The sequence below is a fragment of the Zalophus californianus genome, chromosome 15, assembly GCF_009762305.2.
Source record: "Zalophus californianus isolate mZalCal1 chromosome 15, mZalCal1.pri.v2, whole genome shotgun sequence".
Lineage (NCBI taxonomy): Eukaryota > Metazoa > Chordata > Mammalia > Carnivora > Otariidae > Zalophus > Zalophus californianus.
The window spans coordinates 31,043,526-31,060,138 of NC_045609.1; the positions used below are offsets into that span (position 1 = coordinate 31,043,526).

Consider the following 16,613-nt stretch of genomic DNA (forward strand, 5'->3'; position numbering starts at 1 on the left):
AAGTGGCTGCATCTTGGCTGGGACGAGCAAGCCTGAATCCTAAAGAAGAAGCAGATACCATTTCTGAGAGCCTGCTCTGTTTCAGGCACCATTGAGTGCTTTACTGGTATCACCTCATTAAGTTCCCCAAGCTTGACACCACTGTGATTTAGACTCAGGTTTCTCTGATTCTAGAGTCCCCTGGAAGACCCCAAGGCTCAGACATATGAGTTGGGATGCTGGGGTCAGGCTAGCCCTGCACGTCCTTCCTTGTTTCCAGCCAGGGAGGATGCTCCAGCCCCAAATCAGAGGTTTCACTGCCTTAGCATTCCTGAGAGCTCCTTAAGTCCTGAAAGGGGAAAGATCAGCCTGTGGAAGGTGGAAGGAAAGAAACTAGACCCCCCCGCCCAGGTTCAGTCCCTCCATTCCCACTTGTCTGGGGGTGGGGTGGGGGTGGGGGTAGAGGATCCAAGTCCCCCAATCTCTGGCACGTTATTTTAGTGCAGAAATTCTCTGGCGCCCCCTGGTGGTCTCCAACGCCAGCGTGTTCTCTCAGGGATTGTGTGCACAGCCCAGTGGAGACATCCATCACGAGTGGGGAAACATGGGTTTCCCACATCAAGGAAATGCTAGAGCTGCCACTGACCTGGAACTCCTGGCCACCAGCGCTTTCCACAGCATCACTTTCTAACCCTGTAGTCCTCCATGTGGCTGACTGACCCAGCAGGCGAGGCTATAGCATCGATTACATATGAGTACTACCTTACCACGTTACTCTATTAAATGTGCCACACTGTTAGGTGTGCCCTGATACTCTGTTATATATCGGGCCCCACCAAGTCAATATATACAATGTGAAGTTGGCACAGCTGTTATTCTAAAATGGAATCACAACACTCTTGTCACCCCCACCGGCATTTCACATCCCAAAGGCCAGGCTTTCATCCCCTGCCCACTGTTCCTGGGAGGTGGGCTTTCTCCAGGAACTCCGTCCCACCACCTCATTTGCAGGAATGTCTAGAGGCGCAGGGAGATAAGGTGTTGGGATACAATGTTACTTAAAGTGGGGGAGGTGACAAGAGAGGAAACTACAAAATGCCCTCCAGCCACCAGTTTTTCTTGACCGGAGCCTAAGAAATGACTGCAGGAAGGAGCGGGGTTAGCAAAGGACTCTTGCACGGGGAGGGAGTCTGAGTGAGTGTAAGAAGTGCTCACCTTCCTTCGATGGCTGGGCTGTTTGGGCCGGCTGCTCTGATGGCAGAGGGATGGAGTGGGTCTCAGATCAGTGCCAGGCAGGAAGGAGAGGAATCAGGAACTGACTCTTAGATACCGTGGAATGAAACTTTCTGCTCAGTTTTATTCTCCTGTACCTTGTTATGTCTTAGTCCTGAAAGAGAGAAAAGAAGGTCAGTTCCGCTGCCACCTGGAGGGCTGACTTTTCACCCCAGAGTAAAGATGTTAAAGATGTAGTAGGTGGAATGAGCCCCCGCCAAAGCCTTGGGGCTGCAGGGCGCAGGAGGTACAGAGCCCAATGTGAAACTGATTTGGGGTGAGAGGGAGGGGATGAGACCCAAGACACCTGGGGGTGGGAGCAATGGTGGCCGAAGGGATTTAGATCGTCCTGCTGAAGATCTAGAAATCCATCCAGGTGCCCGACAAGAACACAGCCACGCTCCTTGGAGGATCCCTAAGGCTGCCTTTGCCAACTTTTCGGAAAGCAGAGTGATCCTGGCCCTGTGACTTTGGTGGAAGGCAAAGAGGGCCCTCGGTGTGAATCCGGAGAAAGGGAGAGAAGTAAAGCCCCCGCTCCACCCCACACCCCCTTCCTGCCTATAAATAACCCCAAGTGTCACTTCAAAGGGGACAAGGAGCGCGGGAGAGGGGCTCCCGGGCCGGCGGGTTGGGGCGGCGGGCCCAGCACACCACGCCCCCCACCCCGGGCGAGTTTGCATAAATAAATAAATCCAAACTGTCGGCCCCCGTAGGAGGTGGAGGAGAAGAGGGGAGGAGGAGGAGGAGGAGGAGGAGGAGGAGGAGGAGGAGGAGGAGGAGGAGGAGGAGGAGGAGGAGGGAGGGGGGTGGGAGAGATTAGTTTGGGAAGTAGCACGGATTGCTCATCCGATCCGTTCAGCCACAGCTAGTGTGTCAAGTTACAGAGGCGCCGGAATCGGCCCCAACGCTCCTCGGCAGCGGCCACGACCCACCTCTGCCCATGGGGCCCTCCATGCGCGCCCCTTCGCCGCGGGACTGAAACCGGCTCGCCCGCGAGACGCGAGACACCAAGAAGGACGGACAGCGCAGAACCAACTCCAGGACTCTGCCAACACTTGAAGGGAAAAACGGGGCGGAGAGAAGGAGAGCCGTCCAGATTCCCCTAACTTTCCTGGACTTGGAACATTCTTCGAAGTAACTTTCTTCTCACCTGGGTGCACCCCGATTACGGCTGGTTGTGTTTTTTTCGGCTTTTCCCCTCCTGCCGCTAATTTTTCCATCCTCTGCCGGGAGCAAAGGAAAGGGGCATTTTCCCCCTGCCAGCAGCTCGCATCGCGCCTCGGAGCAGCGGCTCTCGCCTTTATTTATTCTATTTATTTATTTATTGGTTCTCAAGACGCGAGGGGATGGTAGCGGAGCGCGCCCGCAAAGCGGCAGCAGCCGGTGCCCGCGGCCCCGGGGAGCCGGGCGCGCCCGCGGCGGTGGCGCCGGCCGAGCGCTGCGCGCGGCTGCCGAGCCCGGGGTCGTGCGGGCTGCTGGCGCTGGCCCTGTGCTCGCTGGCGCTCAGCCTGCTCGCCCACTTTCGGACCGCCGAGCTGCAGGCCCGGGTGCTGCGCCTGGAAGCGGAGCGTGGGGAGCAGCAAATGGAGACGGCTATTTTGGGACGAGTCAACCAACTGCTGGATGAGGTCTGTGCTCTTTGTTGCTGGCTTTTATCCCTCCCCGCGGCGCCCCCTCGCGCAGCCTCCAAACTTTCGGCCAGCGGGCGCGCCCGCGGGCGCTTGCTCTCCTCCCGGCGGCGCGGAGCGCCCGGGCCCCGCAGGGGCTGTCTGCGGGTGGGTGGGGGCGGGGACGGACGCTGCCCTGCGGGGCCTCGGAGGACCCCGAGGACCCCGGCGGCTTGCGTGGGACCCCTCAGCTCCCGCGGCCCGCAGGCGCCCCCCACGGCCCGCGCTGAGAGCGCCTGGGCGCGCGGGGCAGGTGGAGGAAGGCGAGGCGCGCGCGGAGGCTGCCAGGCCCCACTTCTCCCGCCCGGCACCCCGCCAGGGCCGTGTGAGGGCCGCCCAGCGCCCACGCGGCGGGATGTGTGCCCGGTGGCCCCGGCGGAAGCTTGATGGGCCCTCGCGGCCCTCGCATCCATCCCTTGAGGATCAGCGTTGCCTGATTTGTATTGCCATGTTCAGCGGGGAAGAGAGAGAGAGGGAGTGAGTCATCCAAGGGGCTGAGGGGGACAGACAGGGCTGTCCTTGCAGGGAGTGGTGTCCTCGTCCCTGCCCACTGCCCCAGACCGCTAGGGCCCAGGTGTGGATCTCCCTGATTCTGCTGTCCTGGGGCTCAAATAAGCCCATACCCTCTTGTTTATAAGCCGCGTTTCCTCTCCCTGGTCCCGTCGAATGGTCCCCATCATTTTATGTTTGTGTGTTTTTCTGGGAAGAGGATGCTGAGCTTTCCCCCCTTTTGAAATGTCCTTGAACCTAAGTGGCTTAAAAGCCTTTAGTGTTGTTTAGCCATGGCGATCTTAGGAGTACATGAAGAGAGCTCGCCCCCCCCCCCCGCCCGCCCTCCCAAAGAAGGAGGGACAGGCAGCATTATTGGTGCCACCAGAGGAAGAACTGGCCAGTTCGAGTGGGAGTCCTGGGGACTCAGGAGACTCGGAACAGCACAAGGGATCCAGGGCCCAAATGAAGGAGAGACCCACCGGCGAGGGTTGCAGTGGTCTGGGAAGAGGTTCTAGACCGGGCTGGCCAAGGAAGGTTTCCCCGAGAAAGAACTGGGAGGGGCCCTCTTCCTTCGTCCGAGGGGCCGTGGAACAGTAAAGAGCAGGGAGAAGGTTTTTATCCCCACTCTGCTACTTAGAAGCTATGCGACCTGCAGCAAATACCCTTACCCCTCTGAGCTGGCAAACTGGTTGAGATGGTGATTAGCATGGGAACCCGGCTCTAACTGTGGTGGGCGCTGTGGCCGTTCTGGCCCGAGGCTCCGGTGCCCTGCAGCCAGGCTCCTCTCGGGTTCTGCTGCCAGGCAAAGGCTCTCTGGTGTGGTCAAGGAGAGGGAGGTCACAGGACCAGAGCAGAGAGGGTGGTCCCAGTGCTGCCGGCAGCTCATTCCCATGCCCTGCCAGGACCCAGGGGATCCAGGACTCTGCCAGGCCACCCGCAAGTCCCCTGGGAAGTGTCTGCGCTCAGCAGCGCGAGCCAGCGCCCTCTGCTAGCTGTCTGAGAGTGCACGTGGGACTGGTTGGGTAGTGGAGATGGTGTCAGGGCAGTGAGGGCTCCCCCAGGCATCTCAGGGGCCCTGGCAGCTGAGGGGCAAGCATTTGACTCCTGGGAGCTCCGCTCAGTGCCTCTCTCCATCCTCTCCCCTCCCCAGCCCCTCGCTGCTGGCCAGGGCATGCCGCAGATCCTTGCTTCCTCCCCTTGAGACTTAGCCACGTCAAGTCTCATGCTCGCAGGGCCTGGGGGCTGACCGTGTTACTGGACGTGCTGATTCCTTGTCTGCCAACCATAGTGTCCGCTGCACCCACTGACTTCTAGACCTCTCATCTGCCAGAGCATCTGACCTGACCCCCATCTGTAAGATGGGGAAATGAAGGCCCACAGAGGGGCCGTGGGTTACTCCGGTCACATGGCGAGGTCCAGCATTAGAACCCAAGTTCCTGACCCCACTTCCAGTGCTCTTCACTATGTCCTGCTGCCTTCCTCTGTCCGTTTTCATTCAGGCAGCAAGTGTTTCCTGAGAGCCGGCTGTGGATCAGGCATTGTAGGGGACACACTTCTGCCCTCCTACTCACAGGCAAATAAGGCACAAAGGAGACCCGGGCGGTGACCCTGTCATGTGAAAAATGCTAGGGTGATGGGAGCCGAGGAGGTCTGGGGAATGTATTAACATGCAGCATACGGGAGGGCAGTGGCTTGCTGGGAAAGTGATTTTCGAGTGATGTCTTAAAGGGTGAATCGGAGACTTCCAGGCCAAAGGGGATGAGTGGAGGGGCCTTGTTCCAAAGGACAAAGGGAACAGCAGTCTGAAGGTTGGAAGCCAGAGGGAGGGGTTGGCCTTGGGGAACGGAGTGGTGGAAGATTCGGCTGGAGAGAGCCGGACTGGGCTGCAGGTAGGGACAGAGTGAGGTGAATGGGCACGGGGGCTGCAGCGGGGGGCACTGAGGTCAGTAGCCGAGGGCCCTGGAGCCAGAGGGAGGGCCGGTCCTGGGAGTGGAGGTGGTGGGTGGCCTCCCCTGTGGGGAGATGGCCCTAGGAGGTATCCCCTGGGTGGGACCTACAGCCCAGGCTTCATGAAATGACACTCAAAGGTCTGCACGGTCCCATACAGTTACATGTAACTCATTATCCTTACATGAATTCAAATCAAATACAATTTAAAATTAAGTTTATCAGTCACACTGACCACCTTTCAGGTCAGTGCTCAAGAGACACCCAAGGCTAGCGGCTACCAGTTGGACAGTGCAGATATAGAGCACATGCATCATCGTAGAAAGTTCTGTGGGACAGCATTGCACTAGGAGCAAGCCACTTCTGGGCCAGCAAAGGTGTCTTGGAGCAACTCAAGGCCTCCCTCCACCCTAGGCCTTCTCTTTACCACGTGTGCTCTTCCAAGTCGGAGCAAAGAGCAAAGGGCAAAAGTGAGGAAGCAGAGAGTCAGAGAAGAGAGAAGGTGGAGCGGAGGAAACCCCAGTGAGAAGAAAAGGCAGAGGAGAGCCGGGGAGGCAGTTTTGTTAACAGAGTGATTCTGTGGCACGGACTTACAGAGGGTTCCTGCTCTAAAGGGTGCACAGGCACCCCATGAGTGTAGGGGTCCCAAACCAGGATTCTGGCTGGGCTTTGCCAGCCCTGTGGCCTTCGGCAAGCCATGCCACCCCAACCTCAGGTTCCTTCTTTTGGGGGTGCTGTGAGACTCTCAGGATATGGCAGGTAGGAGGATGCACTAGAAGGTGCCACCACCAAAGGCTAGGCCCAGGATGGTATGAGTGCTCCCAGAGGGCTCCCCAGGATCTGGGGCAGGCAAGCCATGCTGGAGCAGGTGAGCCCGGGCCACTCCCTGAGGGACGGAAGAAGGGCATTGGACAGGGCAGTCCTGAGGAAGCCCGCAGCCTACTCGGTGGCCTGGAGGCCGGATCCCAGGGGCACATGCACACCACGCATCCCAGCGGGGAAAGCAACGTGCTAGGCAGAGACCAAATCTGGGAGGCGGGCGGAAGGCCAGGCCGAGGGGACCCAGTGGGAGCGGAGCCTGGAAGGAGGCAGGCCAGAGGCAGATGCAAGCAGAAGGCCTGGGTCTGAGCGGCCTGGCCACTGGGAGGGGAGGGTCAGGGCGGGGAGAGGAGGACGGGGCGGGGAGCCAGCTTGCGGGGAGCTGGCAGTGTGGCTTCCAGACCTCAGGCCCCCACTCTTCCCCCATCGGTGCCTCTCTCCTGGGCTGGGACCCTTAATGAGCACTCCAGCTGCCTGTTGCTTGGTTTGCTTGCTGTAAAGAAAGGAACTGGAATGTCCCAAATGGAGGAAATCAGATGTCACCCAGGGCTGGGCAGCGGGTGTGCCGTGAAAGAGAAGGGTCTGGATTTGAGAATAGCCAGGTCCGTGTTGTCGGCCAAGGGGAAGCAATGGGAGTCAGCAGCCACCTTCCAGGTGGGCACTGGGGGATGCCCGGCAGACTCCCCTTCCCTGACAGTAAGAGTAACGGCCTCCCCTGATGGGAGGGTCTCACGTTTATATGGTACATCCGGCAGCCAGTGCTGTGCGTGATACCTCTTCCAATCCTCACAGCCTCCCTAAGGGGCGGACACTCTCATCATCCCATTTTACAGATGAGAAGACTGATGTCACTGTAACCTCCAACCTGCTATCGATGATCCAGTCCTTTGGGTGTTAAGGGCATTTTCCACCTCCAGGAATTTCCTGGGGGCTGGGGGGTGTTGAAGCTTCCAGGCTAAAATGTTGAGAAACCTGGGGCAGACTCTCTCATCCCTAAAAACAACAATGCCCACCACTGTAACAGAAATGTCTCCCATTTATAGGGTGTGTACAGGGGCCTTTTATTGTTTTTGTTTGTTTGTTTGTTTGTTTGTTTGTTTTTCCAGAGGAGCATTCAGGGGAGAGATCAAAGCGGTGTCTGAAAGACTGGGCTCCTGATGGGGGAGTCCTATCTCAGTCCCCTAGGAGGGAAATGCCGGAACGGGGATGGCAGTGGGGCCTTACAGGGCCTTACGGGGGATGTATGTGCTGCTGGGGTGGGACCTGGGCCTCGGTAATCAGATAGACCCTGGATCCACGCACCTGTGCATGCAGCCAGCCATGAACCCAGCCTCCACTGTGTCTGACTCTGCGTGTATCAGGGCATGAGTGATCTTGTGGGGAGTTAATGGAGGGAAGATCCTCAGAGCCCCTCAATCCCAGCCCCCTCTCTCTTCTGTTTTCTAAGAAAACTGGTCTGAAGTCTCTGCAACCAGGTTCCACACCACACCTTCTCCCTCTCATATACTTAGTTGTCTGGTCAAGTGGTGGTAAAGACCGGGCATGCCGTGTGTGCTTCACTCCCCATTCCCTGGCCTCAGCAGACATTGCTAATCAATAGCAGCACACTTTCCCATTGAGCTTATGTACAGTCTCAGAATCCTTCTCAACACTGCTCCAGAAAGCAGTGACAGTTGGTGTTCAAGACCCAGAGCAATTTCTTGACTCTCAGTTAAAAGAAAAATACAAAGCAATATTTATTACAGATAACGCCAGGGGGAGTTGTTAACGTTTTACAGCTTCTCCGAAGGCCTTAAAACTAGTGGGTAGCTCCGAACCAAACTGAGGACCTCATTAAGTAGCCACCCCTCATAGGAAGGTGGTGGGAACATCAAAGCATCAAAGAAAAGATGCCATCTGCCTTGAGTATAGTCTCACCATTTGACGCTCTCAGAAAGATGCCTTTTTTCCCTTACTCCTAATCATTTTCAACTTGCCCCAGCGTCCTCTGGAAAACCTTCCCCAGACCACTCCAACCCTAAATGGGCTCTCTCCCTGCTCTGACTTCCTGCAGAACTTGCTGGCCATGCCAAACATCTAGCTCAGAGAAGGAAAATGTAGACATGGTGTGTGCTGACTTCTCTCGTCCCAGCATCAAAGCAGCCATTCCTAACCCCTCAACACATTCCCTGTGAACCTAGATGGACCTCAGAATCCTTCTCAACACAGACTCCAGACTGCCACTCCCTGTTAGAGTCAGTGTGCGTCTAATTGCCATCCGTGGCTCAGGCTTAAGCTCATTGTGCAGTGTGTTCTCCTCTCTATTGCCTTTAAATATCTTGTCTCTGCATTTGATCACACACAATCCGGTGGGGGAGAAGGGCCCACAGTCACCAGGTCCCTTACTGAGCCTCACCCAGGACTTTGCATGTAGTAGGCAGCCCTCACCACTTCGTTGATGGTTTAAGGTCCCTCTGCTAGAGGCTGGTGAAGTCATCTCCCTTGGCTGCCCTCCCCACACCCCGACCCCAGACCCAGCTATAGGCTCAACATTTGCTCAGGGGTGCTCCCTGGAGGTGGGTGTTTCCCAGCAACCAGCAGAGAGGAAAGGATGAGCTCCTCCTAAGTCAGGGCTGCACCCTGGTGCTGGCTGGGAGAGCAGGGATGGCTCGGTGGGCTGGGTTCCCGCCTGGACAGAGCAGCTGGGGGCGTCTATCCCTTCCCATCGCCTACGCCCAACGGTCGGGAGCTTCCTCTTCACCTGCCCAGACTGCCCGGCACATTTTTGGTTTGGGCAAAAGAGTAAAGTAGGCAAGCCCACAGCGTGTGATGTCACTTGGACCTCTGCCACCCGTTGGTCATGTGACCTGAGCTTCAGTGTCCTGATCTGGAAAGTGGGGATGCCAACATCCTTCTCACGGGGTGGTTGCAGAATTAAATGAAATCATTCAGTTACTAGCGGCAGTAATCCTGACTGCCTCCCTCAGCATCAGAGGAGGAGGTAAGGTGGGGTTGTACCTGGTCCATAACTTTTATTAATACCTAATATCTATTGAGCACAGTTCAAAGATTTCTACCCTCTGTTGATTCATTTAATTCTCCGAGTGATCCTCTGAAGTGGTTATATATTGATATTTTTTCTATTTTATTTTATATTCTTACAGAAGAGAAAAATGGAGTCCCAGAGAAGTGAAGTGACTTTCCCAAAGTCACACAGCAACAAGTAGCAGAGCCAGGCCTTGAACCCAAGCAGTCTGGCCCCAGAGCTGACACTCTGAAGCCACTAGTATGCACCATCTGTGTGAAGTCCCTTCCCTACTAGGTCAGCCGAGGCAGGTCGTAGAGACCAGGGGCTAGGGACCCGTTCAGTCTGGTTCAGCCCCTGCAGAGGTGGTGTTGACCGAGTGACTTGGCATCAGGCTTGTGTTACCGTCTTTGCTGTAAAATGACATGGGGGACACCGTTTGTGACATCAGGCCTCGGTGAGAAGGAGCCTTAGGAAAATCCCTGTCCAGCCTTGGTTTCCAGAATGCTTGGCTTCCCAGGAGGGATGGATCTGTCTTGTCTCTTGGACACTGAAAGCTTAGCACCAAATCTGGGTTTCACCCTGTGGCACAGGCTAGTCCATCTGGCAGAAGTTTCTGCCTAAACCCCAACCCCAGTTCCCGGTAATCACCCTGCCCTTGCTTTCTCTTTGTTCTCCTTACCTCCCAACTCCCTTACGGTATAATCCATGTCTGGCTGGCTGTCCATGCACCCGAGTGCCTCCTTAGAGCAAGACAGGAGTAGAAGCTCTATAACAACTAAACTCTGTTTAAAGTTACTCTCCCTTCCTCACATCTGCACACCCTCAAAGACCTGGCCCAGCTCCCTGGGGAGCAGAACAACACACCAAGGCTGACCCCCTGCCCCAAATCCCAAAGTGAATCCCCGTGGCAAGGGTCTTGCAGTGAGGTGTTTAACAAGCCCCGTGGCTGGCAGCCCCAGGGACGGCGTGATACAGAATCTAGCTGTGGCCCCATGCCCGGGCATCCTGTGCATCTGAACCCAGACCCCTCCCCAGGTCCCAAGCAGCGCCGAGAGGCTGGGGCTGGCAGTCATGAGGGTCAGAGGTGTCAATAAAAGTGCTACCATGCGATGCACAGTTTGAAAGTCGAGGGGGCTTAAAAAAAAAGTCGAGGGGGCTTAAAGAAGGGGGTTGATTGGGGGCTTGTTCTATTTTGTTTTTGAAAAATCACATCAACGGAGGGTTTGCCATCCAGAAGGAAGGTTTCAGAAGCCTCAGGAACCCCCCACCTCTTTTAGTGGGATTATGGCCCTTTCAGAAGCAGTTTGTAGAGTCCTCAGTGGGTAAAGGAAGTCAGCAGGCTTCTCCGAGGGAAACTGAGGCCGGGATCTGGGGAGGGCCTGGGAAGGCTGAGGCAGACAGGGGTCCCCGGTTCTCCTGGGTATTGTCTGCGCTGCCTGCAGAGCCTGGCAGCAGCTCCAGGCTGACTCTCCACCCCCCCTGCCCCCACCTCCCATCTGCATGCCAAATGCCCCCTGCTCTGGGTGGGGGCCTCCCTGCAGAAAATTTTTTGTGGCCAAAAGGGTGGGGATAAGGCTGCTGGCAGCCGGGGCTCCCCTTCAAAGGGCAAGGGCAAGCCACACACAAAGGGGAGGAACTGCCTGCCTGAGAGGCTGGGCGCAGCCTTCCAGGGGCACCCGGGGCCCCTGTCTCCTCTCCTAGAGCCTATTGTGGGCTTTCCTGAAGCCCCGTGTGCCTAGAGCCCACACAGCCTGGGCCTCTGCTGCCTCTTCAGCCCCTTTGCCTCCCCTCTCCACCCCTGCCCACCCCAGCCTCTGGCCTCCTCACTGCCCCCAGGCCCGTGTCCAGCCCGCCCTCCCGCCACGAGGCTCCCGCCTCTCTCTTGGTTCAGTTACAGCAGGGGAGGCCTTGCTGCCCCCAGAGGACACATCTTCCCCAGGAAGGCTGTTGCAGGGCCCGGGGTTCTGCCATCCAGGGGACTCGACACCTAGACTTGCCTATTATGCTGAAGATGCCCCGGGAAGGTGCCACTAAGCCGTCATGGGGAGGTGTTCTGCATTGGGTCATGCTCTGACAAGGTGGTCTGGAGGGCAGGATGGGAAGGGGGACCTCTGGGAACAAGGAGGCAGAAAGGGGGCTGGTTAAAGGGGCATTAGCTGGGGCTCTTCCAGGAAGAGCCTTAGTCCCTGTGAGCTGGCCTTTGTGGTTTCCTGGGGGTAGGGGGAGACTCAGAGATATGGGAGGTCAGAGGATGATCCTGCTACCTGCAGCCTCTCCCCCACTCCGTAGAATCAGAGTGTTGGAAGAAAGGGAACCATGAACTATACCAGGAATTTCCCACAAAATCTCTGGTTCTCAGGCTTACTTCCCCCCCCAACATGCTAAACTGAACAGGAAGTCCCCCCCTCCCCAGACCCCTTCATCTGGAGAGGCACTGGTCTCCAGCTGCACCTACTCCAGGCCCGGCCGCCTGCACCATTCAGCCTCCTGCACACCTGTCCCCTTCTCTCTGTCACTGTGTGCCCTTCCCCAGCTGGCTACCCACAGTCTCCTGGGCTGTGGCAGGAGCCTCCTAACTCACCTGCTCCTGTTCACTCTGCCCTGTCCCTTTCAGTATCCACACAGCAACATGGGTGATCTTTCAAAAGCTCTAAATAGTCACCACATTCCCCTAATTACAGCTCTTCAGTAACTTCCTATTGTTCTCAGGCCAGACACTAAATTTCTTAATGTGGGGGAGCCTGGGTGGCTTAGTCGTTAAGCATCTGCCTTCGGCTCAGGTCATGATCCCAGGGTCCTGGGATCGAGCCCCACTTCGGGCTCCCTGCTCAGCAGAAAGCCTGCTTCTCCCTCTCCCGCTCCCCCTGCTTGCGTTCCCTCTCTTGCTGTGTCTCTCTGTCAAACAAATAAAATCTTAAATAAATAAATAAATAAATAAATAAATAAATAAATAAATAAATTTCTTAATGTGGCCCAGGAGGCCTGAAGAGCTCGGGCCCTTGCCCCCCCTCTCTTGCCTCAGAGCTCCCCTTCCCCCACTTTCAGAGTCCAGCCACATGGCCGTACCCTGGCATAGTTAGGAGCACAGACTGTGGAGCCAGACTGCTGGGTTCAAGTCCAGCTCGGCTAGTTCCTGGCTGTGTGATGCTGGACGAGTTGGTTAACCTCTCTGTGCTTTGGGTTGTCCCTCTAAAAAATGGGGTGATGATAATGAAGAGTATCTCCCTCTTATTGAGTGATGATTTTAGAATTTAAAAAGGTAAAATGAGTGCTTTGAGCAGTGCCTGGCCCTCCAGTAATCGGTATGGCCGTCTTCTGGAAAAGAGTCAAACCCACCCCACCCCCCTGCACTCCCCCACAACACAGGTGTGCAGTGGAGGGACCTGGGCTCTGAACCCGCTTCCTGGTTCAGATCCTGCCTCTGCCCACCCCCCTTACCCCCCGCTGGCTGCCTGTCACTATGCAAGTCAGCCCGCCCCTCCCTGTCTCGGGTTCCTCCTTCAGAGTGGTGGCTGGGAGTGTGGAATGGATCCATCTAGGCAGGAGCCCTGCCTGTATCATGAGAAGCCCATGATGGTGTCAGGTGTCAGCCATTTTCCCTGCGCCTGGGCCCTCCCCTGGGTTAGCTGCTGGTCACCCTCAGGTCTCCGCCCTGCCGTCACTTCCCCACGATGAACCAACCTGGAGAGCCTCACCCCTGCTCGCCAGAGCTCAATGACAGTGGCAGTTGGTTGGTGTGTGTGGTTTGTAGACTCCATGTGCCCCTGCCTGGAGAGTAAGGGCCCCAGGGCCGCCTCTGTGTCTGCTCTGCCCCCGCATGTCCTGGCACTTTGCATGGCTCCCATCTACATAGATGCTCAACACCTATTTGCTGCCAAGGAGGGAAGGAGGGAAGGAGGGAAGAGGTTCCTGGCTTCCACTCTAGCACTCTCACCCCAGCCCCTCCCTGCTCCAGGTCCAGGACTCTGCTTCATCCTGCAGCGGACCGGAGACAACCCCAGGCCCCTTGAACCTGTGGTCTCTGACCCCTTGCCAGCCTGGCTCCCACGCCCATTTACATCGTTCCAGGGCCCCACTCCCTGACTCTCCGAGGCAGCAGCAGGGCTGGAGGTTAGCTGAAAGGAAAGACTTTCTCATAGGAAGGTTGGAAAGCTCACACAGGGGCATTCACCTCCTTCCCCTGACTTCTTCTGATCTGCAGAGCCTGGAGCCACACGGCTGTGTGGGTCTGGTGAAACGGGGGCAGAGACAGCCCGTGGCATCTGGCAGACCCTCGGGCCCCTGTGTCATGGCCCTGGGAGTCTGTGATCGGGTGCCAGGTCTGTGGCACAAAGAGAACTGTGGAGGGAGGAAGAAGACAGTTCCCCAGGCGCACCCCATGGCACCCCCTCCCGGCACCCAGGGCAGACCGGGTGAGTCCAGTTTGGGCGGATGTGGGTTGAGTGTCTCAATTTCCTCTGTTTTGATTTCCCTACACTGATCTGCCTGTGCTCTGGGGCATGCAGCCGCCCATGGGCCTGTCCCCTTAACAAAGCTGGTCTGTGGGGCCAGCCCCCTCCTGCCGTCCCTGCGATTGGGCCCAGGGGCTGGCCCCGCACAGCTTCCGTCCTGCCTCTGAGCCTTTGCTCCTCACCGGAATGCCCTCCCTCTCCCATCTCCATCAATCCAAATGCTCCTGAAGCCTACGTCCCCCTAGCACCCCAGGGATGGGTGCTAGGGGGTGGACCTCAACGTGATTCATTCAGTTCAAGTGTGGATCAAAACACCAGACCAGGCCCTGCCCTCAAAAAGCTGGCTTGGTCTCCCACCGGGTGCCAGCTCAGCAGTATGGTGAGGGGTAATGAAAAGGGCTCTAGCAGATGGCATCGAGCACCACTCTTTGCCAGGCATTGTAATCAGACACTGCTGCAGGGACTGGAGCTTCGCTCACTGTGGTCATTTCAATGGGCAGCTCCTTTTTTCAGCCTCTAGTCCTCAAGGTCAAAGGGCAGGGTGGCAGGCAGGAAGGACCCTCACTCTCCCTCCCTCTTCCAGGAAGAGGGGTTTGGTGTTTCGCAGGAATAGGAGCATGGCAGGAGACTTGACCACATGTCCCCAGCAGGGCCGGAGGCCAGGCCAGCCTCACTGTGGCAGATGGGAGGAGACAGGCCTGGGACCAGCTCAAGAGAGAAGGGGCCTTCACCTGGCCACCAAGAAAAACAAGCTAGTATAGCAGGTGCTCACCGTTCTTCACATCTGGACACTCTTTGTTTTTTGGTTCTCATCTCGCTTTGTCCCTCTATCTGTCCTGTGTAGTCTAGTGGTTAACTGATATTAGCCCCACTTTATAGATGAGGAAATCGAAGTCTGGAGGGATTATATCTCTTGCTTAATACACAGCGGGAGAGCTGGGAGCAGAACCCAAGGTCCTGGTACTCCCAAGGACCCCTTATAGCACAGGCCCATATCAACACTGCCCAGCTCTGCGTGTAGTGGATCCTTCAGCAGAGTCTAAAGCTGTCTGTGCTAACCCCAAATAGAGTCCTACCCCAGCCGCCAAGGGCAGGTGGGTCCTGATAGGAGTCATACGCTAATAATATCAAAAATTAACTATTAAATGACATTTTCCACCCAAATACTTAGCACAGTGCCTGATATATACTGCTCAATATGTGTAGCTATTATTATTAATAGTAACTTATTTAATAATTCCTCCTGGTAAGTGCTTTATGGTTTCCAAGGCACTCTCCACAGCAACACTTAGGCGGTTGGCTAGGGGGCAACAGCCTCATTTTGCGGATTCCCCCAGAGGGGAGGTACCAGGGTCAAGGTCCCAGCTGTGGAGTGCGGAGTCACCTGCTCTGGGCTCCATCCTCCACACCAAGACTTGGAGCTGCCCACCTATTACAGAGGCCCAGGTAGAGCCTGAGCCCTTTAAGAGCCCTGGGACCGAGCGCAGGGAGAAACCCAAGGCCAGGCCTCTCTGCATTCTCTGGGGGGAGTGAGTAGCCGCCTGGCATTTTCCCTTTGATACCGATACAGGCATTTTAATAGCTGCAAAGATCAGGCGGGTGCTGTTTCGGCTCTGGCCATGCAGGGCATTCCAGGAGGCCCTGGCCGCCAGCAGGGGTGGAGCGGGAAGGCTGCTCTGTCCAGGGCGGCTGGGGGTCCACACCGGGACCTTAGAAGATTTTCTGCCCACCCTGAGCCTCATCCTGGGCATGTCCCACCAGGAGCCTCCAACTCAGATGCCTAAGGGGGCCAGGCTGGTGGGCTAAGAGGATGAAGCTGACCAGGGAGAGGGTACTGCGGTGACCTGGGCAGCACACGCCCGCCTACCTAACAGGGGCAGCCATCACTCAGCCTCACCCAGTCATCATCATGGCCCAGTATCACCAGATCCTTCCACTGTACAAGAGAGACCAAAAATCCAGACCTTTATGTGAAATCTCCTGATTTGTAAGCAACAGCTATTTATGGAGCACCTACCATATGCCAGGCCTTGTTCTAGGCACTGGGGATATGGCAGTGAATAAAACAGACCAAAATATCCATGTCCTTGTGGAACTTACTTTCTAGTGATTGCGGTAGGCAGTAAGCAAGATAAATGAACCAACAGTACAACAAAATCCAGCGGAAAAAGATAAAACAAGGAAGAAGGATAGCAAGTATATTACAGGAGGGCACCAGGGGCAGAGGAGGCCTCACTGAGAGCAAGAGGGCAGGCCAGCAAGTTCAAAGGCCCTGAGGTAGGAGAAAGCCAGGCATGCGCAGGAGCATCTAGGAGGCCTGTGTGGCCCCCTGGTGGCCGTGTTGAGAATGCTCTGTGGGGCAAAGGCAGGGGGACCCATCAAAAGGTTATCGCCGTGACCGGGCCAGAGATGACCAGGCTTGAACTGGGTGTAGTGTGGAGGTGGTGGAAAGGGGTCAGATCCTGGATGTGTCTAGAAAATAGAGAGCAGGAGTTGCTGACCAAATGGGCGTGGAGTGAGAGAGAAGGAGGCAACCCTGATGATCTCAAGGTCTGGCAAGATGGAGTCGCCATTCCCTATGACAAGGAAGACAGCAGAGGGGCAGGCCTGGCGGGGGGTGGGGCCAGAATATGAGGAGTCCACGGTTTTCCCGAGCGCATTTCGAGATCCTATCAATGGAGATGTCAAGCGTCTGGTTCTGGATGAAGATCCGGGTTAGAGGTGCAGGGAGGGTGGCACTGTCACCCACAGATGGCGTTGAAGACATGAGGCGGGGGGAGGGTCCCCAGGAGCCAGAGCAGAGAGGAAAGCAGTGAGGCTGGGCCCTTCGGCCTCCGCAGAGATGAGAAGCAGCCGGCAGAGGAGATAGAAGGAGCACAGAGTGACAGGAGGGAAACTGGGAGAGGGGCATCCTGCTGCCCAGTGAGGAAAGTGTGTCAGGGAGAAGGCGGGGCTAGCAAACACTGTGACAGGCTGGGC

At 56.6% G+C, this 16,613-nt stretch overlaps 1 protein-coding gene across 29 annotated transcripts in view; it reads left to right on the forward strand.

Moving 5' to 3' along the window:
* Positions 1–2,078: 2,078 nt before the first annotated feature.
* COL13A1 (collagen type XIII alpha 1 chain) overlaps positions 2,079–16,613 on the forward strand; it is a 144,371-nt gene continuing 129,836 nt past the window's right edge. For all 29 annotated transcript variants that reach the window (XM_027596775.2, XM_027596773.2, XM_027596774.2 and 26 more), the window contains exon 1: positions 2,079–2,879. In XM_027596775.2, the coding sequence (XP_027452576.1) occupies positions 2,598–2,879 (282 nt within the window). In that variant the 5' untranslated portion in view covers positions 2,079–2,597. The remainder of the gene's footprint in view (positions 2,880–16,613) is intronic.